Here is a 27,625-nt window from a genome sequence, read left to right on the forward strand (position 1 = left end):
TAGAAAATCACAGATAAGTAAATAATTGGAAATTCATCTCTAACGGTGATCAGTGTGGTCCAGTTTATTTTATTTTATTTTTGTTGAGCCCTGCAAATATATAGTCTCCCCTCCATCTTGTTTAAATAAGGGTGATCGAAGGAGCCTGTCGTACTGGCATCAGGCACAGGACAGAAACCAAGTTTGGACACATTTACATACATGACCATAACCCCTTGTAGACAATTGTCGCAAAATTACTTCAAACTGCTTTCTCCCTGAATGCAGCCAAGGTGGCGTATGTATCCTGCCAATGCCGGTTGATGCGTATTTGATACGTACTGTACCAAGGATCACATGGCAAACACTGGTTGTGGAAACTACATCCACCTGATGAAAGGGAAGTGTTGGTGTGGCCGTGCGCATGGATTTTGGCTGCTAATTTCGGGAAATTGTCCAAATTTGAGGTAAGTTGTGCTAAGATAAAAATACATACCAGCTTACTGTTTGCTTGTGTGCTATATTCAAATTAACAATCTCCACTTAATTTAGCACCTGCTTGACAACAAAAACACAATTTCTTTTTTTATATAATTGTAAATAAATTTAGGCAACAAGGGGTTAAAGGGGTCAGGTGGGAATCACCAGCTAACGCAGTACCTTCATCGTTGGGTTTACGGATGGAAAATCCGCAGCAAAACTCACAGCCACGTTCAGACTCCACACAGGTGGTGACCAAGTGTGGGATTCAAACCCAGGAGTTTGTGAGGTTACGATACATAATGTATGGCCAGCCTCTCGTCACGTTTCTTTATTACGTAGTTTTTTCAAAAAGCTAGGGTTTAGAAAAGAGTCACCATGCATGTCTAGAACAACTTGAGCATGTTGACGTCGGTCTCTCTTCTTAGGGTTTCAGGTAACCAAAGTACAAAGACCAGAACTAGAGAATGTTAAGATGGGGTTTGAAGTTACAGCTGCTACCAGACTGTTTTGTCCAAATGGAATGTCCGCACAGGAGCTTTGTCATATTTTTTAGTATTGTCAAGCATTGCAAAAGGTACCGAATTCTTGGATCTTTTCCGTTTTTGCCCGTCACCCAGCTCACTGCACGCAGCCCTCATCCCAGCTTAGCTTTTTGCCATTGGCAGGAAACGAGATAAAAATTAAAGCATGTTGCAAAAGATTCTTGTATAAAAACTCTTATACATTTCATCACTGTAGCACTCATTCTTGAATAAGACATAAATGAAATTAAAATTGGTTGAAATAAGTCAAACTTGTACGAGTTACTCTTATGTGTATACATCTAGGATGGACTGGCATCCATTGAGTAGCTGGTTCATACTTTCCAGAGCAGACTGGTCACCTTATAACAATCAAATGAATGTTCTGCCCAAAAATATATTTTTTGATATGTTCACCCCATGCAGGCTGCAGTGGTGATTGAGAATTTTTTTCTTAATCATATGTTTTCCTGGAGAAAGGACATTACAAAGATTCTGATAGAATGGAACTCAGTACAGTAGCGAATGATGCTGGACAACGGCAAACGACATCAAAAACATCTCAGGTCTAATAATCCACACATCATGCCATCTAGCTGTGTGCTCACAACGTGCAAAACACATGCTAACATATTGTTAAAAAAAATATCTCTGGAAAGTGAAACAAAACACGAAAGAATCTGAAGACAACGTGGTGAACGTCATACAGCCTGCAAAATCATCCATCCAACGGCACCAAGTAGAGCCACAGAGTGTCCGTGAGCTCACCGATGCCCTGATCCAGTCGATCCCCCAGGATGCCATCTCATCAAGAGCAGGCCCAGACGTTATTGGGAGTGCATACAGGCACATGGGGGTGACACACACAACTACGTCACATCGTCAGTTGCTGTGATAAAATTCATGCAAGTTGGATCAGCCTGTGATTTCCATTTTTGATTTTCGGTGTGCCTCACAGTTAGGAGACCCGGGTTTGCTTCCCGGGTCCTCCCTGCGTGGAGTTTGCATGTTCTCCCCGTGTCTGCGTGGGTTTCCTCCCACAGTCCAAAGACATCCAGATTAGGTGTATGGGCGATTCTAAATTGTCCCTAGTGTGTGCCCTGTGGTGGGCTGGCACCCTGCCTGGGGTTTGCTTCCTGCCTTGCGCCCTGTGTTGGCTGGGATTGGCTCCAGCAGACCCCCCCGTCATCCTGTAGTTAGGATATAGCGGGTTGGATAATGGATGGATTTTCGGTGTTGAATCAACCCTCAATGGGTTGATGATTTTGGTTTCCATTGACTGTTGTTACATCATTTTGTTCTCAATGAATTACACAGTATTGCTCAGTAAAGGTTTTGGACTTGAATATTTCGTTCTTCGAGATCTGATGTGCGATTTAAGTGTTCCCTTATATGTTTTTTTTTTTTTTTACCAGATCTGTTGAACGACTACACTCACAGCCACAGCACCTGGCAAGCATTTGGTAAATGCGTCCTCTTTGAGCTTCGCCAAACTTTGCTCTTACGGCCTTCATTTCCATAAACCGGCATGCCCCATCTCTCCATGCGACCTCAGTCAGTGCTGTGGCAAAATGGGGTACACAGTGCACTAAAATGTCCCACTCACCAGAGCATTATTACTGACAAATAGAAACAAAAAAAACACGTTGGGTAATTTTGTTTTTCTCCTACAACGTCACCAAATTTCAATCAAATCCGTCAAAGCATATTTGATTTTGGGGAATTTGTTTTTTCTATCGTGAGGGATTTTTTTGCCCCCTCCCCTCAATATCGATATACTAAAATGTCCTTTCTTACCTACTGGCCTAGACGTACCGTTAGCTAAACAGGAAATCTTTTTTTTTTTTTTGCTGATGATTGAGCGACTCAGTCAAGTTTGACTTAATTTATATTGTGTAAATCATATACTGTAATAGGGCAGACCCCCCCACAAAGCACAAGTAGCTCCAGTGAACACAAATCTTGTGCTGTGTCCCCAGCAGAGCACCCTTTTGCCCGAGTACTTCACGCCGACCAGCAGAGTGAAATCTGCTGAAGTGTAACACAATTTACACACATTTATGTTTGAGGGGTTTTGTATTTATTGCTAAAAATCAAGATGGCATCTCCAGCCAGGGTGCATTTTAGTCTTTTAGATTCAAAAAATATACAAGAAAAACAAAAAAAATGAACCCGGGGCACAGAGCAGACACTTCTCCTGCTCTGGACCTGGAATGAGGCATTCTAGTGGCAGGACTTCCCAGCTTTCCCCACGTCTGCCTGCTGGCACTGTCATCGCATAGAATTACCAGCCTATCCACCTGCTGCTGGTGCCCAGTTTGGAGTTACTAATGGTTTCTGGACAATCATGATTGTTTTCCAATATGGTGCAACGGAATGACCTTCACACCCCATTATAATAGCCAATACAAGAATTGTCACTTGAAGCAGACCCAAGGGGTGGAAGGGGCAGCGCAGTCTTAGTGTTTCACAGCACAGGTGCCAAAAGAGTCGGGCAGTCCTGCTTCTTCCTAAGGTGCTCAGCTGTGTGCCAGTCTTGTCAGGACAGCCGACCCCGTCCCCTTAAAGAAATCTCTTCAGGCAACACATTGCAGTAGGTGTGTGTGTCTTTCACCCACACGTTGACTATGCTCACTTCTTCTCACAGCCGGACATAGCAGCATTGTTAATACAGACAGCCACCTAGGCCTTGGGCTTCAGTGTTCAGAGAGTGGCACGTCTCACTCAGTGCTAAAAGAAGATGACATCCTCTTTGACGGTATCATCTGCAAATGGCAGGGGAGGGGGCAACGTGGGCAGCATGGGTAAGGAGCTTGGCTTGTGCTGGAGAGGTGCATTATCTGCTGGAATGTCTTGAACGGTCTGTGCTTCTGGAAAACAAGGCCAAGAGAAAAAATGTCAGACCGGGCTCATCTGGCAGCAGGTGACGGAGCGGCTGTCTGTAGTTCTTACCTGGCTGTGCACTCTGCGTCGGGCTCACCGACCTCCTGCCCCGCAAAAATGAATCGTCTTTTCCTGAGAGCCTGGGGGGCAGAAACTGCTTGCTGTCTGCACAAGCTGAAAGGAAAAATAGTTGGTGCTGATTAACTTTAGGACTTAGGACAACAGTACTTTACCCAATTTGCATCTTACTCATCCAGCTATGTTTATGTGACACGGACCCACAATGAAGAGTAAATACGGTTATAGAAAAGTGCTTTGGACAACAAGACCCCCCAAACACATTTAAAATATACAGTAGGGCTGACAAATTATACCAAACTTTGGTTTCTAATATTCCTAACACAGGTTGGACTGGTCTTGTCATACAGAGGAGCCATGTAACAAAGAACAGAGTGGGCTCTTCTTCCTTAGTAGGCTGGGAGTAGATATAAAGATTGAACTTTATTTGTCCCCAGGGGGAAATTTGGCTTTTGTAGAAGCTCTTTAAATAAATAAATACAAGTAGATAAATGAACAAAAACACACACACCAGAATGACTAAAAAGCAAGAAAATTACGAAGAAAGACAACTTCTGACTTGGCAGTGCCAGTGTATTGCTGTTGCTATAAAGAAGCCCCCCCATAGCGTTTCTTCACACACTTCTGTTGACCAATTTATTTTCTAAAAGTCCTCAGCGTCAGAGAAGATGTGCAGCATTCTTCGTGATGGCATTTTTGTCTTCATTCTCTCCTTTGCTACCCTCCATGGGGTCCAGAGTGTGTCCCCTAACTGAGCTTGCCCTTTTAATTAGCTTCTTGATCTGGTGGGCCTCTCTTGAAGTGGCGATACCAGCTCAGTACACCACAGTAAAGAAAAACCACACTGGCCATCACAGAGTTAAAGAAGATGTGAAGGAGGTCACTACCCACATTTAAAGGAGTACCGTCTCCTGCCCTGTCTTGTGTAGTTCTTCTGTGTTCTAAGTCCACAGTGGCATCCTTAACATCTTCTACAACTCTGTGATGGCCAGTGCAATAGAAGCATTCTAAATACTCCCCTCAATTGTTCGTCACCGTCAATGACTTCATAATTGTGCACTACACAAGTGTTTTTCAATTCGTGCCCCTAGGTCCTGACATGAGAGAAACACGCTCCTCAGGTGGGGTCACCCATTTGATGAGGATGGGACCACCTGTAGAAGCAGACATACAAGCAGCTCTGTGGTCGCTGTTTTGCAGACACAGCACCTACAGTGCCCTGTACCAGCCAGGAGACATAACTGGGGGTCCATCTGCCACAGTGCATGATAGCCAGCTCAGGGACAGTGGGCATAGAGAGAACCACCTGTATGAGCGGGAAAAGGTACAAAGCACCTGGATAATGCATCCAAAGTGCTCACTAAGTGCTGTGTCTGAAAATGTCAATATCTGAATTACTTTTCTGCTTTCCCCTGGCCCGCCTCTTCGGGCAGTTTAGCACTTGTATAGATTTAATGCTTTTGTGGTTGGTAGAATCGTGCCATGGGATTTTCTGGGTTACAAAAATATGCCACCACAGAAAAACAACTGGAAAACACTGCTCTACCTACACCTTTGCTCCTGGCAAGCTAAAAAAGATTTCAGTAGTTTTTATCTCGCTTAAAAACTGGCACTGTGTATCACTTGGATGTATATATCTCTCTATTATATAAAAAATCTTTCGATGAGACCAGACTTTTTGGAAGATTTTTTCAAGTCACGCCCTCCTCTCAGCCACATTCAACCATGCACACGGTCCTCTCATTCGTGTGAATGCTTTTGTCAGACATACTTCCTGTGTTCTCAGCTCTTAAAAATGTTAATGTTTTCCTCATTTTAAATTCCCAATTAAAGACGACGAATTATGTCCAAATCTTATTGAAGAATTTTATCACGAAAGGTTCTCAACGAAAAAATGAGTACATGCATAATCCTAGCACTGAGAAACAAGGAAGTCAAATGAATTAACGACAAAAATGTTGATCGGTTACTCCACTTTCTTTAACGTAATGTTGTAAAAGAAAAAAAAAAAAATGCCGTAACACTTTGCGTAAAGGAACACAGCAACTAAATTACCATAAAACCTAGAAAAGCAGGGGCTGAAATCATCAGTTTTTGTGATTGGCAAATGAACTGTTCACTGATCCGAGTCTTTTTTTGTGAAAATCAGCCGAGTTACATCGGTGGCCAATGGATGGAGTATCTCTACAAAAAGCAAAGCATTGCGGTAGAAAACTCTGTCCATTTTATAAATGATGATACAAACTTTCAATAAAAAATTGTAAAAATACTGAAATTGTAGAAGTGATAAGTAAAAAAAACACAAGCAAAATACAAAAGTACTGCAGCGCAGCGTGTCTGTCTGGAGTGGCACTAAGTCTAAATTACTGCGAGGTTAAAAGAGGACTGTCCCTTTACAGATTGAATGTCGAGTTCTCTTTGAGTGAGAATATTTTTTTGTACAGATTTGAATTATATTTGATTAGTGATGTTAATTCTGCCAGCTCTAATATACAGTAATGTGAAAAAGTACAACATAAGAAAAGCAAATTTCACACATGGAAAAAGTAAGCCCACCCCTACATTTATCACTACCTCAAATACCTAAAATTAGGATCTCGTGCAAAAGATCAGAACATCATTAGAGACGATGTTGTTTCAGCCCATCCTATTTAAACCTCCAACATTTAGTTTAGTTTGCTTTTTGTTGTTGAAGTGTGTGTTACCACCATATAAAGATCAAAAGAGCTCTTGGAGGACTTCAGAAAGAAGGTTATAAATGAGTCTGGGATGGGATTTAAAAAGATCTCCAAACAATTTGAAATCAACCATTCCTCTGTTCAGAAGATCATCTACAAGTGGAGAAGCTATCAAGCAATTAATTATTCAGCAAGTTCAGCTTGAGAGAACAACATGAGAGGCTGGAAGTAGTTTTAAAGAATCCCAGGATTGAATCGAAGGACCTACAAGTAGCTCTTGCCACCATTGAGGCAACCACAGGAGGTTACATAAACTAGATCTACATGGTAGGTGTGCCATGAACAAAACATTGCTGTCCAGAAAGAGCATCATGGCAAGACCAGAGTTTGTCCATGAACACCTAGGCAAACACGTAGACTTCTGAAGCAATGTGCTGTGGACAGGTTAAGATAGAAATACTTGGCCACAGTACCAAAAGTCATGCTTGGCGAAAACCAAAGGCAGTGTTTGAAAACAAGAACCTGTTCACAACTGCAAAGATAGTGGAGGAAATATTAATAAGTGGGAGTGCTTTCCTGCATCACCACCACAGAATCTGCTATTAATTCTTCATTGTACCAGAGGGTGCTTGAGGATAATGTGAGACCATCTGTCACAAGATTGAAGCTCAAGAGAATGTGGACCTTGCAGCATGGCAGTGACCCTAAATGTATCAGTAAATCCACCAAGAAATGGCTGAAAAGAAAGAAATGGAGGATTCTGTAATGGCCAAATCAAAGCCCGGATCTGAACTCAATGAGGTGCTATGGAGAGATTTGAAATGGACTGTGCACGCAAGACGCCCCCCAGGCATTACACAGCTGTAACAGGTCTGCACAGAGGAAAGACTGCTAGACACGTATGAGAAAGGGGGTAATACTAGCTATTACAGCCAAGGGTGGTCTTACTTTTTGAGATGGAAATGGCATATCTGTTCATTTTTCAATTAATTAAATTAGTGCAAAGTCAAATTTTGATTAGCCCCCCCCCCCCCCCCCAATTACATCACCTTTATTTAAAGATACAGTTTCAATTAAAATAAAACCATGATCTTCCTATACGTCATTTTCTTGGGTTGACTTGCTTTTTCATGCGACTGTAGTAATAATCAGCTAGAAATCAGCTTCATCCATAAAGTTTATAATTCCAAAACTGGAAATGTCACAAATGTGAAACTCCTGATGCACAAGTGAGCGTTGAAAAGGAAGAAGCCGACTCACTGCGTGGCTTTGGACACGGCCATTTGGATAAACAGTGGGGATTAGGGCGATAAGGGGAGATGCAGGTCCAATCAGACCACTGAGCACAGACATTTACTTGAGAAGGATGAACAATTCTTTGATTGGGTTCATTTGCTCACAAGTGAGCATTCTGTAATTTTATTTTTATGCAATTTTATCTTTCTTGTGGGCATTCTCCTTACGTTTGGAGTTGCGGTTCGTGGAAGAAATTAAATTTAGATATATTAATAAAATCTTATCTTAAATTTAGAACCTCTTACTATTAGAAACCAGGCAGAAGAAGATCCATTCTATACATCTTTTAATGTTACTTCAAGAAGAGGGAGCATTCTCACAAGCAGTCTATTACAGCATGGTCAGAATGATCAAAATATTAAAGGCTAGAGGTCTGTTTTATAAGCAAATGAATTTACATAACAGTGTCAATCAATACATGCATTTACTCTGGTTGGTTTATCAGCTTATACCCAAATGACATATAAAATAAAAGTCAATCTTATTATTTTCCTGGTTCTTCTTATACCTTTGAGTTGAACTACCACCCATGAAATTTCTGTGCATATACAGTAACAACTGTCCATTCTGATTGTGTAGGACATCTGCTGACTTTAGTCATCTCTTGGTCATCCTTCAGTACATTTTGTTTATTACATCAGCCTCTCTTCTGGTACATTCTTTACTTGACCATCTCAGTATTTTTCCTAAACCAATTCTTATATTTCAATGTACACACTGCAAACAAAAATACTGTTAACATTTGAATTATGTTACGTGACATCTAAATTATTCTCTCCCAGGTATAAATGGCCACAGCTGCTTCCTGTCTCCACACGCAGTGAATGTGCGTTCACTTTGTCTCCACACGCAGTGAATGTGCGTTCACTTTCACAATGGAAATGTAAGCAGAACAAGAATGTGACCGTGTCAACCTGGTCATTTTATCAGCACAGTGCAGGAGGCCACATCACCTCACAGCAAACTGGCCATTGAAACGGATAATGCGATCTAAATCTTTACAATGAAAAAACACAGAATGGGCTTCATGTACAAACACAGTGGCACCTTGTTTGTCTTATTTAAGATTAATGTTAATGCTGATGTATTGTAACAGCGTTGAGGTTAAGTTTACAACAGAGCACAGCCTATGCAGGCAGACTTGTTATTTATACCAAATGAATAAACACCATCCCTGGAAGGTAAGTTAAACACACCAAGTCTGATGTGGACGTCTGCCTCACAATTCAATAACAGAGAAGCTATTTTCATCCTGCACTGCGATCAATCAGCGGAGCGGATTTGTTTTTCATGTCACGCCTCAACAAATACAAGAGGTGTAGTTTTCCCCTCAGCCCACTTTCAGTTATGGCCACAGGGTGGCGTTAACACACCATTCTCAATTCATTCGGGATTGAGAGGGGCTCAGCAGCATCTGGTACATGGAACCAACCCAGGATGCGGAGCCACTCCGCGGCAGCGTCCACTCACCTACACTCTCAGACTTAGCCCACCCACTGAAAATCAGTTCCATGGTTTGTCTGACATGCCAAGCCTAACTGTACGAGGCTCAGCTGTACTGCTACATATTAACACCACACCCCGTGTCAAATATGGCATATTTTCCTAGTGCCAATTTACAATATGAATTCTCACATTAACACATTTAAAACTTCAAAATTATGAGAAAAGTACAAAAATAATGTTAAAGATCTTTAAATGACAGAAAACGTTGCTTTTTCAAGTTTGTCTGTCAATGTATTTTAATTGTGGCAAGAGAAGCACTTTCTTATTTTAGCGAGTTACAGAAAGTACACATGGTGTAACATTCTGGTGCGCCTTAGTTAATCAATTTGAAGGTTGGAACGGTTATTTACTTCTTTCATCAAAGACACATCTCATTTTTGTTTTTTTAAATATTCTGTCACAGGGGTGAGTGTGGCATGTGGTGGATTTTTGCTCAGACTGACATATCGCTACTTGTACAGGCAGGCGTGGGTGCCTACAACACTCACACCACTGCTTCAGTCACTCGTACCGACTGCTGATGGTCAGGTTTGCCAACCTGAGCAGCTATCAGACATGTAAAAGATGAAAATATTGTAGACAACATGTACAAGTTGAAAAAGCCGGTCTCAAGTGAAATCTGAAATAATAAACTACTAAACCTATTAGTGAAATTGAAGAGTATGTATCAGTTTTAAGCATAGGTGACATCAAGTGATATTTACTTTCAGAGTACCCATTGATCATTCATCTTCTAAACCCACTTATCCAGGCTAGGGGGCAGCTGGACCCTATCCCAGCAAGCAACAGGTACAAGCAGGAACAAATCAATCCACAAACAGGGCAGGGTTCTTAGACTATGGGAGGAAAATGGAGCAACTCCATGTAGTAAGGTATTAAAGGCACGATGAGACGAGACGAGACACGATCAGACCGTTTATTTGTCCCCAGAGGGAAATTTGGCTTTTTACTGAAGCGCTTTAAATACATAAATACTTAAGATAAGTAAGGAAATAAATACATAATATACACACATACTTTGGTCTGAACAGACACCAGAATGACTATAAAGCAAGAAAATTAAAAAAAGACTTGGCTGTCACAGTTCCAGTGAGACTTTACCAGGTGTGTTCCTTTTGGTATTAAGAAGCCCCCCATAGCATTTCTTCACACATGTCTGCTGCGGTTGGCTGAAAGTCCTTAGAGCCAGTGTGTCAAGAGAGAGGATGTGCAGCATTGTTCATAATGGCACTCAGTTTTGTCTTCTTCTTTCTTTCCTTTGCTACACAACCTGAAGGGAGTCCAGAGTGTGTCCCATAACTGAGCCTCCCCTTTTAATGAGCTTATTGATTTGGCGGGCCTCTCCTGAAGTGATGTTTCTAGCCCAGCACACCACAGTGTAGAGAATCACACTGGCCATCACAGAGGTAGGAATTAAAGGAATACAGTCATCCAAGGAAAAAAAGAGCCCACTCTGCCCTTTCTTATATAGGCCCACGTGCAAACGCCATGCAGGAAGCACTTGAGGCATGACCCCTGGACTCCTTACTACGAGGCAACAGCACTTCCACTCAGACACCATGCTCGTAATTCGTGGAATTATTAACATATTTACAGTACAATACCTGTGCCCTTAAAAAATGTTTCATTTGAGACTTATTTTGATAACATAGTGCATTCTTTTTGCAGGTGCCCGGTCATCCCTAGACTCTGCCATTATGATCAATTCGGAGAAACACAAACATGTTTGGGAGTACAAAGAGAAAAACACACAAGCACATCAGGAGAACATAAAAACTCAACAATGCATACAATGACTGGGTGTGAAAACATGAGCCCAGAGATTTTCAGAGTGAGACATTAGGGGTAACCACTGCCCCTCCATGCCACCCTATAACTGTTAACGGTTTACATAATGTCATATTAATGTACAGAAGGCTTCTGAAATATATAATCATATTCAAGAGTTCATATCCTCTTGAATGAACCATTATGTAACACTGTTACACCAAAAAGGCATGCTGAGATTTTCTATGGAAAGATAAAGAGGGCAATACATCAAGTTTTAAATGTCTTGTTTTACCATTAAGGCCTCATTTCCTCTTACATTTTGTGAAGTTTGAGCCCTCAACTACAGTATATTAATAAATGAAGCCTCACTTAAGTTTACGTCTCCTAGAGCTGGGCAATGTCTTAAAACTTTCCATCGTCATTTCAAAATGTCAATGATGTACAATACTGTCGGCTCGGGGTGGATTACGAACAGTTAGCTGCTCTACCCAGGTGCCATCTAAGTGCCTACACTAGGCAATGAGGGTGGTAGGGCAATGGTGCTGGAGGGGGTATACCTCTGGACACAGTAGTTTTTGTCATCTCACAGATTGCTGCCACTCAGCACACATAGGGCATTTTGGTCATGTTTTTAAGATGATTCAAAAGTGATTCATTCCAAGTTCATTTAAAATTGCTACAAATCACGATGCTCAATTGGCACAATAATACAGTTCGGTCCATAAATATTTGGACAGAGACAACTTTTTTCTAATTTAGGTTCTGTACATTACCACAAAGAATTTTAAATGAAACAACTCAGATGCAGTTGAAGTGCAGACTTTCAGCTTTAATTCAGTGGGGTGAACAAAACGATTGCGTAAAAATGTGAGGCAACTAAAGCATTTTTCTTTTAAACACAATCCCTTCATTTCAGGGGCTCAAAAGTAATTGGACAAATTAAATAACTTGAAATAAAATGTTCGTTTCTAATACTTGGTTGAAAACCCTTTGCTGGACATCACCAGATGCTGGGTTTCCTCCTTTTTAATGCTCTGCCAGGCCTTTACTGCAGCGGCTTTCAGTTGCTGTTTGTTTGTGGGCCTTTCTGTCCGAAGTTTAGTCTTCCACAAGTGAAATGCATGCTCAATTAGGTTAAGATCAGGTGACTGACTTAGCCATTCAAGAATTTTCCACTTCTTTGCTTAAATAAACTCCTGGGTTGCTTTGGCTGTATTTGTTCACCCCACTGAATTAAAGCTGAAAGTCTGCACTTCAACTGCATCTGAGTTGTTTCATTTAAAATTCATTGTGGTAATGTACAGAACCAAAATTAGAAAAAAGTTGTCTCTGTCCAAATATTTATGGACCTAACTGTATGTCGAATAGAATAAATGTCTACCCACCAGAAACTAGAAGTTTCTAATTACTTTTACTCAATCAAATGTGGCAACCTCAGTTGTCGTTCTACAAGTTTCTGACAAAAAAAAAAAATTCAACTCGGCATGCGTCATAGAAAGAAAAAAATCAGCGTGACATGACTATAGCAAATATTATGCCTTTTCTTATCATGTGTGTAAACGTAATGCTGAAAAGGTGCAGGACGTTGAGTATTGATTGGTATTTTGAGCTTGTAATGTTCTATGTTCATACAGGATGACAACAGCACTGAGTTTTTAAAAAAATGTAAGGCAATGCTTTGATATGTAGCATAATCAGTTTATTTCACAGATGTATTATCTCATGTACCCATTACAATTACACTTCTATTTGCCTGAAAGCAATGCTTTAAGTGGAAACAAAGTACTGGCAGTGCTCTGGTTAGTCAGCATCTTGTTCCTTCTCCCAAATCGTTATTACTTTTACATGACAGGGCAGGGTCGGAGCACAATATATTAATACTAGTCATTTAGCCCATTACAATAACGGGCGCTAGAACAGTAGTGCATAAACATTAGTAGGAACAGTCTATATTAAATGGCAAGGGACTTTGACCTCATTCTTTTTGTTGGTCGTATTTTTCTTTCTTTCAGCCTTTCTTTTGTTGATGTTTACTTGCTGAGCTGACCATTCTTAGTGGGCTGCTGCCATGTATTGTGTGTCTTTAATTTTCTGTGGCTGTAATACTGTCTTGTACGGCTCTATTCAATAAGGGCGCGCACAAAAAGGCGAGCTTCAAAAGGGCGACCTCAATTGAGCTAGGCGAATAAAGGCGTTCGTAAATAATTTAGTTCAAATGGCTCTGGAATATGTAAAGAGCAACAAAGGTGCAGATCTTTATTTACGCGCGCCTTTATTCGCTGCGCCCAATTGAGGTCACCCTTTTGAGGCTCGCCTTTTTGTGCGTGCCCTTATTGAAGGATGCCTGTGCGCGCCCTTATTGAAGGATACCGTCTTGTACATCCGTAATATACCTTTAATTTTCTCTGGCGGTAATACAGGCGTGCGCATCGGTAATATGCCTTTAATCTCCTCTGACAGTAATACTGGCTTGTATGTGGCTGTAATATGCGTCACTGTATTGTTTACCTTTAATTTCCTCTCGCAGTAATACTGGTTTGAACTTCCGTAAAACGCCTCTAACTTTCTCTGACAGTAATATCGTGCATCGCACCGTGCCCTGCGCATGCGCACTTCATCAGAAGACACCCACACACGGACACCTGGACGCACATAGGGATTTTATATTTTATATTTTATATATATATATATATATATATATATATATATATATATATATATATATATATATATATATATATATATATATATATATATATGATATTGATTGGGGTGTTGGGGTGCAATGACCCCTGAATCTTTGAGAGTCATTGACACCGGCCCACTTCAAGCACTGCTCACACGACCAAATAAGCTCCACCACACCACCACTTTTCTTGTTTGGCACCCGAATCTCACTGCATAGGTTATGTAAAATACAAAGACCACCAGGATTGGCTGCAGCTGCCCCACATCCCTGCCTAGGATACGCATGTTAGGACAACAAACAGTCAATAAAAAATATTGTAATGTCACTGACAAGTCACATTAGCCTGGCAACCAGTCACCCACAGTATGAGCTGACACTCCATCACTCAAATGAGTGGCTTCAGGGTACCCTTTTAAAAGGGTACACCTGCCAAAGTCGTAAAACCTGCAAAGTTGCCAACTTGTGCACCACAGTTAGCAATTACTTTAAGGATATTGAGTTGCCTAAAAGAGCGATGTAAAGAGTGACTTTTAAGCAAAACACCATCTCCAAATAATATATATATATTTTTTTACGAGTGATGTATGAGAGACTTATGTTTTACTTTTTAGTACACTTTTTAACTTAATATAAGTGTGGTTTTTAAAAAGTATTTTTTTATATATATATTATTTTCAACGTTTTAGTCTTGGGTTTGTTTTAGTATAATTTTGTAATCAATATTTTAACACTTCCTTTAATATTTCTATTCGTTACTAGCGCCAACTATTGGTGAGATCTTTAACTATTCTTCATATGAAAATTTCATTTTTTAATTAACATGGATTAATTGATCAGTTAGTGAAACTGATTATTGATTCATGTATTGTCTTCGGAATTGAGTAACTATGCAAAATTTCAAGTCATTTGGACAATAGGAAGTGGATTAAATATCGATTACAAGATTTGTACCAGACAACAAACAGGTGAAGTTAAAATAAGTGTGGTAATAACAATAAGAAGAACAATAGCAAATTTTACACACTGTTTAAAAAAGTTTCTTCGTCCACAATAAAATGACCGAAAATGCTTATGACGTAACCATTTGCCCACACTTGGCTTGTGCGCATAAGTGGAAAAATCCTTGACGGCATGGTAACACCACAGGCCACGGGATTTATCACAAAACTGTTGCAATTAAATCATTTGCCTTTTGTGTTTGTATGCAGAATACAATCTCAACAAAATGCAATTTAGATGCATAGAGGTAAGCATGGAAAGCAACTCTTCTACAGTATGTCTGCTGTGTTGGAATGTGGTTTCTTCCATGAAGGTGACCAATCAGGGAATGAGACGTCATAATAAGCAGGATCCAATCAGGGACGAGTCATGTAATAAGCAAAGACAAATCAGACTACAATTATAGTCTGCGTTTTCAAAATTCTCCATTTTCACCAATCCACACTGCAATGCTAAGCCAATGTTTTCAGAAGTATACAGCTCTGGAGAGCCTTTTCTAAAGTCTCCATTTTTGGGGTTTAAAAAAAAAAAAATGCTGGTGTAGTGTGGACAAAAGACAAAAACAGAGACTAATGTACGTGTTTATAAATGAAAATGTAGTAGTGTAGACAAAGCCTAAAAGAGCTGCTCACCACTTTAAAATACAAATAATAATTGTTCACATTTACAATGTCACTTTTCTCACTACTCAAAGCGCTTTTCATAGTGAGTGGGGAGCCACGTCAGCCACCATTAACTCTTTTAAGGCTGATGTCGACTTTTGTCAAAAGGAGGAGCTGACGATGGTAATCAGCTGTAAACGGTGACAAAACCAACTGTTCTGTTTTAGTTGGACTCTCATTGCTAGAAGGAAAATTAGCTTCATTGGTTTTGACCGAGATTTCCTGCGCTCCCATGAGTAGCAAGGCACAAACAACGGCAAAAATGGCCCTGACACCTGACGAGAGATCAAAGTGGACGTGTAAAGCAAAATACTCCGTGGATAACATTTTGTCTGTTCTCTCCGAACTGGACTATGACTTATCAGACTCCGATTTTGATACAAGTGATTGAAAACGAATGTGAGTTTCCAGCTTCAGCTGATTGGTCCCCAGCTAATTTGGTGCTGAACAGGTTCGAGTAGCTGACACGCCTACAGCACTGTTCGCCTGGGAGGACTGCCACTTAACAATGATAAGACGTAGAAACCAGATTGCAATAAACTGCGACCGTAACCGCTGCTGCTGCCCCAGTCACACAAAGACAGCCTGGCAGCAAGCCTGCCGCACATTCTTGGCAAACTGGCAGCCACAGCATGCAGCAACAGAAATTTAATTTTGATTTCTATGTTAAACCGTTGCTTTTCAGAAAACTATGTTTTTTGTAAAAAATATTCAGCCCTCAAAGAGTTAAAGTGTAGCATCCAGCCATTATTGCGCCAGTATGCTCACCACACGTTAGCTATTAGGTGGTGAAGTGGTGAGAGAGATAGCTAAATAGAGACAGGGGATGATTAGGGGGCCAGAATGACCAGGCCATAGTGGGCAATTTAGCCAGGACATCGAGATACATTCTACTCTTTAAGAAGGATCTTTTATGACCACAGACAGTCAGGACCTCGGTTTTACGTCTCATCTGAAGGACAGCGGCATATTTACAGCACAGTGTCCCTCGTCACTGCACTGGGGCATTGGAATCCACAGGCAGACCACAGGGTAAGCACCCCCTGCTGGCCTCACCAACACCTCTCCCAGCAGAAACCCAAGCTTTCCCTGGTTGGTCTCCCATCCAAGTACTGGCCAGGCTGAACATGCTTAGCTTCAGGCGGAAGACCTATTCTGAAGTGCATGTGGCATGGCTGCTGGATACCAAAAAAGAAAAGGAAAGCAGGACTGCACTATTTTTGTACCTTTCATATTAGCAACAAACAAGTATAATCATTTGAACGCCTCTATTACTAATTGACAATTGTACTAACCATTCTAAAATTAGCAAAGAGCAATTTACGTACTAATTAAAACAGGAAGGATAAATGCAAGGAAGGATTCTACATGTATGGAGCCCTGAACTTAAGAAATCAGGCCCCTCTCAATGAACCCCTTCTTGCCAGTCAGAACCAGCCTATGGGCATGACAAATAAAAGTGGATTATTAAACCAAATACTGATGATTATATGTATTTATAGAACATCACACACAATCTAATAGTTTCATTACACTAGCCGATCATGTAGTGCATACTTTGTTACAAAATAATTTGAGTTGGGTTCAGCTATTGTGGCTCAATTGGGTTAATTTTGATGCAGGCAACCCTGACTTTTGAGCCCTTGAATATGGGCCCATTTGGGTATCTATGGATGGATGTCATTTCAAGCTGTCATAGTTCTCCCATTACGTCCTGCTATTAATTAGCGTGTCTAGATGTTGCATAACTCCCTGGTGGTTGTATCTTTATTTTTAAGCACTGCTATGGGCCAGCAAAAGTCTGTGAATTTATGCATAGCCACACCATTTCAAAAGAACTATGTAAACAATTCAAAGAATTACTAAACTACAAAATGGCAAATATAACTAAGAAAAAGTTAAGCTATGAAACTTACAGAGTGTCCTTCACACAATGTTCACAGGACCTAGTGGGTGAATCTGACATTGTCAGGCTTCTGTTTCTCCTGCCAGGAAAATCATCCACCCAATCAGCTTTGCACTTAGCTTCTGACATCATAAATTAGGAAGTGCGTGATAAAAAACAACTCAAAATCTCCCATTTGAAGGGAAAAAAAACAAACCAAACACTCTAGCTTTCTCATTTACAAAATCATTAGCTGTCCTACAAGCTTGGACGAAAAAAAGAAAATCTCATTTAAATTCCTGAGGAAATCTAACACATCCATTCATTTTTCAAAACCATTTATTCAGGGCTGGGTTGCAGGGCAGTTGAAGCCTATTCCAGCAATCATCAGGTGCAAGGTAGGTACAATCTGTTATTAAAAAATGTAAACTTGTGATCGTCCAAGCATTTAGCTTCCTCTTTATGATGTCGCAGACTAACTTTAAAGCTGAATGATTAAAGGTGAGCAAAGAAAACTAGCGATATCCGCTTGACCGTCCACACTGAGCAAGCTGGATCTCTAGTGGCCAAGACACTTAGCTGGAAATCACAAAGTTACTGGTTCAGTCCCCACTACTGATATGCTGCATCACCTTCAACAACTTCTCCAGTAGTGGAATTATTCCAACAATTGTATTAGGCATTACTAATTTGTTAATCACTTTAGATTAATAGATGGATCAATTCATTGATATTTTACCACAGGACCTTCTTTTCATTTTTTTATTTGTCATCGTTTCATTATAAAAATTCAGTTAAGTTTGTTCCCTTAACTTTCATATTAGGTTCTAATTGTGCCCTTCAAGAATAACAAATAGAAGGCACTGTTACTAATAATGGTGCATACCAAACAGGAGCCGTAAATTTAACTTCTTTGATGTTTATATCTTCATTACATTCTTCTGTACCCACGTTGTTCCAGTAGGTTATGACAAACCTGCTGGGAGATTTTTCAGATAAAGAAGACAGATGTTTCAAGGTAAGGTAGTTCTACTCACTAATCACGGATTCAGTGTGGCAACATGCTGGATGTTGATTAGTACATGCAAATAAGAACTGAACTGCACTCTGTACACATGGTAGGCAGTGGTAGCTGTGAGGCTAGAGATCTGCACTGGAAATAGTAAGGTTGCCAGTTCGAATCCCGTAAATGCCAGAAGTGTTTCCACTCCCCAGGGCCCTTACACAAGGCCCTTAACCTGCAATTGCTCTGACCTGGCTATGACTTTAACCTGCAAGCAGGTCTTCCAACTTGCAGGGACAATTTGGGATGATGGTGGCAGGATTGGCACTACGACCACTGTAAAAAAAAAAAAAAAACTTCACACAGTTCAACTCCATTCAAACAAGTGTGGTGCTGCGCTCAGGTCCTAATTTGAGATCCTGAGGCGGTTCATTGTGTGATGTGTGCAGCAACATGCCGTTTCAGTGCATGTTACCAAACCTCCCTCTCTCTGTGTGTACATGTGATATTAATAACCTACTTGAAACACTTGGACCTATGGTCCATGAAGAAGCGCTTCTCACAAGACACAGAAACACAGGTAACTCCTCTGAGGTTGCTAACATGTTCTTCACTGCTAGGCAATGTCTGAAGCTGAGGTACCCTGTATGGCCAGTGTCATGTCATGTTACGTGTGTCACAGCATAAGCTCTCAACTAAGACCAAAATAAAGCTGCAAGGTCCAGTAGTTTGCAAGGTTTTGCATGACAAATAGATAAACCTCATCATTTCATATGTATACTAGGGGGTTCCCCCCTGCTCGCCAACCCCCTCTGGCCTGCACTAGGCACCAACCACTTTGCGTCTCTGCTACTCGGGTTGTAAGGAGGGGGGGGGGCTGAACGCACCCCAAGGAGACGCAGTCGCTCCTTCGAGACCCCCTCTTAAATGGTGATACAATGGGAAACAAATAGTGTTTTTGTTTTTTTAACCTCCTCTGCATCTCGCACGGCGCTTCGAACATTTAAAAACCTGTACAGCAGCTGTCCTACTCTTTGTCTTTTATTTCCAGCCCCGGGTGTGGTTAAATCTTTTGGCACAAAGTCTTGTCTCGCAGGACATGAGTTCCGTGATATTTTTTAGTTTATAATTTAAAAATGAAGTAAGAATTTGAAAATCTAACATCATCACATTAAAACTTAAATTCTGAAAAGAATGATACCAAACATATATATGTAGGTTTTAAAATAAGCCAGATTTTAAGTGTGACAAAAAAGTCACATAAAATCGTTGCACTTTTAGGCTTAGTATATAAGTATATATATATATATATATATATATATATATATATATATATATATATATATATATATATATATATATATATATATATATATATATATATATATGATTTGATTTATAGATAAATGATTTTGGCCTAGGAGAGCACAATAGTGCCAAATAGACTTTTGATACAAAACAGCAATAATCAGGACAAGGAAGCAGTGGAGGATGGGTAAAGCAACAGGGATGGGACGGAAAGAATTCTAGTACAGGGTTCTTAAAGAGCCAAGTGGTTACAATGTAACAGACTAGAGGAGGAAGGATGGAAATGAGAGAAGACTGAAAGAGCACCATCCTAGGTAGACCTCTTACCTGTGCTTTCTGTTCTTTGGGATCCTTTTCCCTTCCCACCTTTCTCTTTCCCTTTGGAGATGGCAGCCAGCTTGGTTGGAATCTGCTGCTGGACACCAGCTTGTTTCAGAAGCTGATTGGTGGTGCTGACCAGGTGGATGGGAACCTCAGGCTTTGGAACTTGACCAAGTCTGCTGTCACCAGAACTACTGTCCCTTCGTGATGGAATGTCTGGACGTTCCATGTAGTCAGGTCCAATTGTACTATTCCTGTTAAGTGGCTTTCCTGGCAGCTGGATGGGACCCTCGGTGATCTGCCCTCCTTCACCATTGAAGCTGTAAGAGTGAGTCAGGCCATGATGCTGAAAACAGAACCAATTATCAATTAGAAAACAACAACACAGAAACATCCCAAACACCTTTCAAGCAGAAAGTAACGCACCCCATCATCCATTCCAAACAAAACCTCCACAGCACTCCACTACTTTCACTGAGCATTTTGTCTTTTTTGATTTTATGAGAGTTCTTGTCTCTCACCGGAAAAAACACTACCAGTGCCCCTCAGCAGTAGATCTGCTCTTGTATTGAATGTACTCCCTTACTCTGACTGTTCACCCCTTTTCTAGGTTTCAGCCCCCCACTCCACTCACTGGTGATGCTTCAAGGTTAGGTAACTTATGGCTCTTCATCTTCTTCATCTGTTCCAGCTTCTCCTTCTCCTTCTCCACAGCCCTGGTGGATTCACGCAGCCGCTCCAGGTCTAGCTGGTAGCGCTCCCACTGCTGTCTGAGCTCCTCACGTTCTTGCTGCAGCTGGCGTTGATGCTGGCTACATTCCTCCTCACGCTCCCTCAGAATGGCCTGTTGTGCCTCTGCCTGGCATTGATGCTGCTCACGTTCTCGATGAAGGCGCTGGCGCTCCTGATGCAGCTGGTTCTGAAGCTTCTGCAAAGCAGCCATTTCCTCCCGCTGCTTTTCAAAATTGCGTTGCTTCTCCTGCTCCAGCAGAACATCTCCCTTTAGGCGGCTCTGCCGCTCTCGCTCCAGCACAGCAGCCTTCTGGATCTCAAGAGCACTGTCCTGCTGTGACACAAAGGCCTAACAGAAGAAAGAAACATGAGGCAGTCTGGCTACATTAACTTGAAGTGAACATAACACAGTAATATGGTACAGACTGTGTACGGTAAGAGTTACCTGAAGGGTATATAGTAGGTTAGAGAGGGCCTGAACACGAAATACCAACTAGAAAAGATAAAACAGAAATGGGCCAGTCAGCCACTGGCATGGGAAAACAGGTAAGTTTATCTAATTTCCCTTTGGCATATAGAGAAGCCTCCCTGGCCAACTCCCTCCCCTGAAACTGAAAATCCCAGATACCTCAGAGTCAGGAAAAGCAGTACTACAAGCCGTAGGCAAGCTTCCTGTGGAGAAGTCCTCAGCCTGAAAAAAAAAAAAATCAATAAAGAAGCAAAAGTGAAGAATCAACTCCTTGATTGACACATCTCAGTCAACACGGTCTTCCAACTAGCAACCCAACCCATTTCATCCTTTAGCCAGTTATTTTAAATCCATCATGGAACATTCTATTTAAAACAGGAAAAGACACTACTGATAGACCATAGACACATACTGCTGGCTCCATGCCCTCGCTGTCTCCCTGTGAGTCCTGCACGGTCTGCTGGGTACGACGTTCTCTCCCTTTGATGTCACCATAGGACAGGGTGTGCGATTTCTTTTTTATGCTCCCATCTGCGGGTCAGTAATAAAAAGTGAAGAAAATGCAGGAAGACAAGACTACATAAAGCCAAAAAATGGTTTACCTACTTTTATTCAAAATGGAGGGGCTACTGTCATATCCTCCGAAAGTTTCAGCTCGCCTTGGAGGACCTGAGGTTGTCTGATTGCCTTCTGCTTGCCAGGCTACCTCAAACCCATAGGACAGTAGCAAGTTCTGCAGGTTTTCAACTGTAATGAGTGGAGTCAGCATTGTCAAAAGGTAAAAAGAGGTGTCCAATGTCACCTCGACATTTTCCATTTCATTTTATTTTTTATGTGAACCACTCAGGGTTGTAGGGAGTAGTACACAGGATCTGCACCCACCTTGGACAACCACTCTGTAATGGGGCACGTGCTTCTCTTTGTTGAGCTTACTAGACTGTATTTAAGCACAGTGCAGAGCTGCATAGTAAATTAATATACAATGTTAAAATAAAGGAGCTCAATGTCCTCAAAAAATGACTTAAGCAGCAGGCCAGCACACTTGAATTCTGTCAAGCAAGACCCTAAAATTTAACACTTGTACATTCATATGCAAGATCTATTAAAAGGTAAGTTCAGTATTTTTCAAGCCAAAGTTACTTTTTCACAATTGCATTATACATTAATTTGCCACTGGAATATGGCATATTTAATGGAATATTAAAAATCGTGCCTGCTCTTTTGTTTTCAAAATGGCACATACAGGGCACTCGTCTGATATGAAAAGAAAAAACGTACTATGTCCACTTTCAAGCCAAGAATGTTCTGCATTATTGATCCACATATTGAGATTTCAGATACATTGTAAAACAACATATCCACATTATCAGGATTTCTTTTTGCAAGAATTTGCCATTTTTAAAGGAGTCTGGCTACATTTTTCACCTTATTGCTTATCACTTTTCTGTGAAAACTGATGTTGTTGTTATTCTTTTGACAATGATTTCAGCTTCTTCTTCATCATCATCTTTTCCCATTTCTATGTGGGGTCAATGTGCTTGATCAACCTTCTCCATACAGCTTGGCTCTGCACCTCCTCCCCAGTCAGATCCTTTTCCTTCAGATCTTCTTTCACTTTATCCATCCATCTCTGCTTTGGCCTTCCCTTTCTCTTCCCCGTCCTACCATTCCCATTATTCTTTGGCATATATATTACTTGTCTCTCCTCATCACATGTCCATACCACTTTAACCTACTTTCCGGTTTTTAAGATTTCTTACCCACTTTTGTTAAACCTCTGATTGTCTTATTTCTTACTCTGTCCTTTTTTGTAACTCCCACACATCCACCTCAACAATCTCATTTCTACCATATCTAACTTTGTCTCCTGTGCTCCCTTTACTGCCCATGACTCAGCTCTATCCATCATTACTGGTCTTACCACAGCTTTAAAACAAACACTTTACCTTTAACTGTTGCCTTAATTCTTTGATCACACAATTCCTGAGTACCTTCTTGCAATTGTTCAGCCTGCACTGCACTCTATTGTTTTCTCTGCATCTAATTCTCCATCCCACATACTAAAATTTACCCACTCTTTTCAATAGCTCTCCCTGCCAGGTAACTTCTGAATCCTGATCATCTTTAAACCTTAGATATTAAACCTTCCTATTTGTTTGACAGCGATTTCAGCACATATGGCAAAATTTATCTCAAGATTTAAACAAATATGTTGTCAATTTGTACCATTTTAAAATGTAATTTTTATGCCCAACTATGATGCAGTCATATTAAACAGTTTTAGACAAGTGTGTGGTTTCTCACTATTTTACCACCATATTTACACGAAACATTCCTCCCACAATAGTTGCTTTGAACAGACAAGTGAACAGAAATGTATTCTAACCTCAGAAAAAAAACATGAAAGGAATCAGTGATAAATTTATTAGCTCCAATGTCCTTTTGTTGTGATAAACATACCTCAGAAAAGTGGAAAGCATGTTTTCTGAAAATAAAACTTCTGTTTCTTCAAAATGAACATATTCAGAATGATGTTAGGATTTTTTTTCATGTTTGAACCATTCTAAACCACTAAAAGCAGGCATGGTATTTTTCAAAATTTAATAAAACCTCTTGCTTAACCCAATCACAGGGGATGCTCAAACCAGTGTTGTTTCTTCCTGCCGGTCCCAAGCCTGGATAAATGGAGGGTGTCAGGGAGGGCATCTGGTGCAAAATTTTGCCAGATCAATATGCGGACAATACAGACTTTCATACCGGATCGGTCAAGGCCCAGGTTAACAATGGCCGCCACCAGTACTATTAGCCAACAGGGTGCTAGCAGAAATTGGGCTACTGTTCGCCGAAGAAGATGAAGGCGTGTCTGGAGGCAGAGGGAGAAGAGAAAGGTAAAGAGTTATCCTGAAGGAACAGTATATCAAAAGTGTTTTGCAGATTAAAAGAGTGTCAGACAGAGTGATGATTATGAAGCTGGAAATTGAAGGTGTGATGATGAATGTTGTACAAAGGAAACGTGACAGTGTTGAGGTCTGAGGTAGGAATGATGGGTGCATTCAAGGTAGAAGTGAAATTACATCAGGGATCAGCTCTGAGCCCTTTCTTATTTGTAACGGTGATGGACAGGTTGATACACGAGATTAAACAGGAGTCCACATGGACTATAATGTTTGCAGATGACACTGATCTGTAGTGAGAGCAGGTCGAGGAGACCCTGGAGAAGTGGAGATATGCTCTAGAGAGGAGAGGAATGAAGATCAGTAGGAACAAGACAGAATACACGTGTGTAAATGAAAGGGAGGGAGGTCATTGGAATGGTGAGGATGCAGGGAGTAGAGCTGGCAAAGGTGGATGACAGAGTAACAGGGAGTTTGAAAGAGATGTGAAGAAGAGAGTGTTGGAAGGATGGTGAAGAGTGTCAGGAGTGATTTGTGACAGACAGGTACCAGCAAGAGTGAAAGGGAAGGTCTACAAGATAGTAGTGAGACCAGCTGTGTTATATGGGTTGGAGACGGTGGCACTGACCAGAAAATAGAAGACAGAGCTGGAGGTAGCAGAGTTAAAGATGCTAAGATTTGCACTGTGCGTGACGAGGATGGATAGGATTAGAAATGAGTACATTAGAGGGTCAGCTCAAGTTGGACGGTTGGGAGACAAAGCCAGATATGCGAGATTGCGTTGGTTTGGACATGTGGTGAAAAGAGATGCTGGGTATATTGGGAGAAAGATATTAAAGATGGAGTTACCAGGTAAGAGGAAAAGAGAAAGGCCTAAGAGAAGGTTTATGGATATGGTGAGAGAGGACATGCAGGTGGTAGGTGTAACAGAGCTGGATGCAGAGGACAGAAAGATATGGAAAAAGATGATCTGCTGTGGTGAGCCCTAACCTGTGGTAACCGGCATGCCACAACTGTCAAAAAAATAACTTCAACTTGAAAAATACTAAATGTATTCTTTAAGTACCCACACACTGGCATGTAGCTTGACAGCATGAAGCTATTACTTGTTGTCACATCAGCCTAGTCACTAAGGCACTGAACTGGGGTGTACAAGGTCACTGGTTCAGTCCACATTATGACCCTCGTGTCACTTAACCTACATTTTAATATGCATGCCTATAACATTGTTGTACTATGAGAATAATCGTGTTCCACTTGAAAGATCTCATCTAATTCTCAAAACCCCTTAATCCAGTTGAAGGTCATGGGGGAGCCTGAGCCCATATTGCACACTTGGGCATAAAGCCATAACCAGGACCTTAAAAGATGTCATGCACAACTCAGTTTGGGTGACTAACATGCTATCTTGTAAGGATTATACCTTCGACAACGGCCTCTTTGACCAGCTGTTCAGCCTGCACTTCAGTGAAGTCCCCTGGCAGCTGTCGGAAGCGGACACCTGGGCTTGACTCCTCCACGCCACTTATCATCTCAGAAATCTCACAGAAGATCTGCAGTTTCTCGTTGAGGTTCTGGGCTATTTGATGATCTTTCTCACTCAGCCGCTCTAGTTAAAAATTAAGGAAAAAAACAAAGGAAGATGGGTTACTTTTGATGACTAGCATTGAAATGATATCATGTACTGCAGATTCTTAAATAGCATTGGATAACTTAAATGATAAAAAAAAAAAAAAAAAAAAAAAAAGGAATTGCACAAAACCTTGAAATTCTCTAAGGCGGGCAGCCCGCATCTCAGTAGACCGTCGTTCCTCCTCTGGGTCTATTCCAAGTCCATCATCCTTTGCAGGACAGCTGTAAAAAATGTGACCTTAGGATGAAGACTATGCAAATGGGTGTGGTGTAGACTATGTCAACAAATCAGCAGCACTCGTACCTCTCAACAGCTTGTCGAATGAGAGTGATCCAAGCATTGCGCTCCTCCTTGGAGTTTGTGTGGATCTCATACATCTCGGGCTCTTTTGAGGAAGCACAAATCAAGAACATGCCTTTTTCTTCATGTGCCACTTCGCGCACTATAAGCTTCTGCAGCGATATTACAGGTGGCTTGTTGTCCTGTGAAAATGGGGTTGAACAAAACCTTGTTCACACCTGCAGCTTGGCCTGTGTATGTTCTTTCAGCTGCTGCTAGTACTTACCACTGGAGCAAAAGCATACTTCTGGTCCTTCTCCTGAAGCAGCAGTAGCACATCTGTTAAAAGCACGGCCAGGATTTCTGCAATGGGGACAGAGCTGGCTGGTTAAGTGACAGACCAGAGCTGAATATGCTGTAGTTCCACCAAACTATATTGACATGGATACCTTTGAGGCGACCAGATGCTGCTTTCCAACTGAGAAACCCTTGATGCAAAAGCTGGCGACCTCCCTGACGCATATGCTCTTTGCGGAATATACAGCCATCCTTGAACTTAGCACAGGCCTTTGGCTCCATCTTGCTAACAATCTCTTTTAGCTTTTGGCTCCTCTCATAAATGCTAACCTTGAGATCCACCTGCATCAGGAGGTCTTTAATGAGTGCAAGAGCCCTGGTCAGTTCCTCATGCTCCACTGACCCTCCTGAAAGAAAAGAAGGGCATTTAGAATATGGGTGTGCCACGAAAAGCTAGAAGTGCCCAGTCCACCCAACGTGCATTGCCAACCACCTTTACCTTCTGTGTTCTGCAGGATTCGCTCCACAAGTGGTGGGTACTTGGTGATGCGCTGTGTGACCAGCAGAATACACTCTGGTACCCCAAGACGCTTCACAATGGCAAGATTGCCAATTTTCTGAAAAACATGAAAGTAAATACCAGTTAGACAACCCACATTAGAATGAAAGGGGCAGTCAACTACCGCCATCACTTTCTGTTCACCTTCATAAGACTACTCATCTTCTTGTTGGTCTGCAACAGCTCCTTGAAGGTGGCCATGGCTTCTGTGTGGCGGCTGCAGAAACCTCCATAGCTTTCTTTCATTCTATTCCCTGCTTCACCAGAAAACTAGCACAAAAGAGCAAAACCATTAGTTATGGATTACAAACTCTTCGCACACCCAGCAGTTTCATGCACAGGCCCACCTGCAACACCAGGAGGTCACCAATTCGCGGTATACAGTAGTTGCGTTCACTGCCCTCCTCCGGACAATCTCTTCGCTTCTCCTTGAGACGGGCCAAGAACTGCCTGTGAATGTCCAGTAAGTTCTCCAGGCAAGGGAAAATCTTGTCCACCTTTTCTTCATCCATCTGCAGAGTCTCCTTCATCTCCCTTGCATACACATGGAGCATGATCTTCAGAGTACGCACATGGTGCATCTCTGTCTGTGCCAGCTCTATAAATAGAACTTCGTTTCAGCTTAAGTTCTCTCTTGACATTTTAGACCAAACGTTCATTTTAACTTTACACAATAACATAATCAGTAGTGAAGAACCCTC

At 41.3% G+C, this 27,625-nt stretch overlaps 1 protein-coding gene across 1 annotated transcript in view; it reads right to left on the minus strand.

Moving 5' to 3' along the window:
* Window positions 1-3,040: 3,040 nt before the first annotated feature.
* Window positions 3,041-27,625, minus strand: part of arhgef18b (rho/rac guanine nucleotide exchange factor (GEF) 18b) — a 55,369-nt gene continuing 30,784 nt past the window's right edge. The window contains 16 exon segments of the mRNA XM_028816305.2: window positions 3,041-3,853; window positions 3,936-4,040; window positions 20,068-20,407; window positions 20,696-21,142; window positions 21,239-21,286; window positions 21,422-21,484; window positions 21,675-21,793; window positions 21,869-22,009; window positions 25,580-25,765; window positions 25,919-26,010; window positions 26,093-26,271; window positions 26,355-26,431; window positions 26,518-26,772; window positions 26,865-26,982; window positions 27,069-27,194; window positions 27,272-27,522. Of these exon segments, the coding sequence (XP_028672138.2) occupies window positions 3,714-3,853; window positions 3,936-4,040; window positions 20,068-20,407; window positions 20,696-21,142; window positions 21,239-21,286; window positions 21,422-21,484; window positions 21,675-21,793; window positions 21,869-22,009; window positions 25,580-25,765; window positions 25,919-26,010; window positions 26,093-26,271; window positions 26,355-26,431; window positions 26,518-26,772; window positions 26,865-26,982; window positions 27,069-27,194; window positions 27,272-27,522 (2,687 nt within the window). The 3' untranslated portion in view covers window positions 3,041-3,713.

Source organism: Erpetoichthys calabaricus, chromosome 12 (assembly GCF_900747795.2).
Source record: "Erpetoichthys calabaricus chromosome 12, fErpCal1.3, whole genome shotgun sequence".
Classification (NCBI taxonomy): domain Eukaryota; kingdom Metazoa; phylum Chordata; class Cladistia; order Polypteriformes; family Polypteridae; genus Erpetoichthys; species Erpetoichthys calabaricus.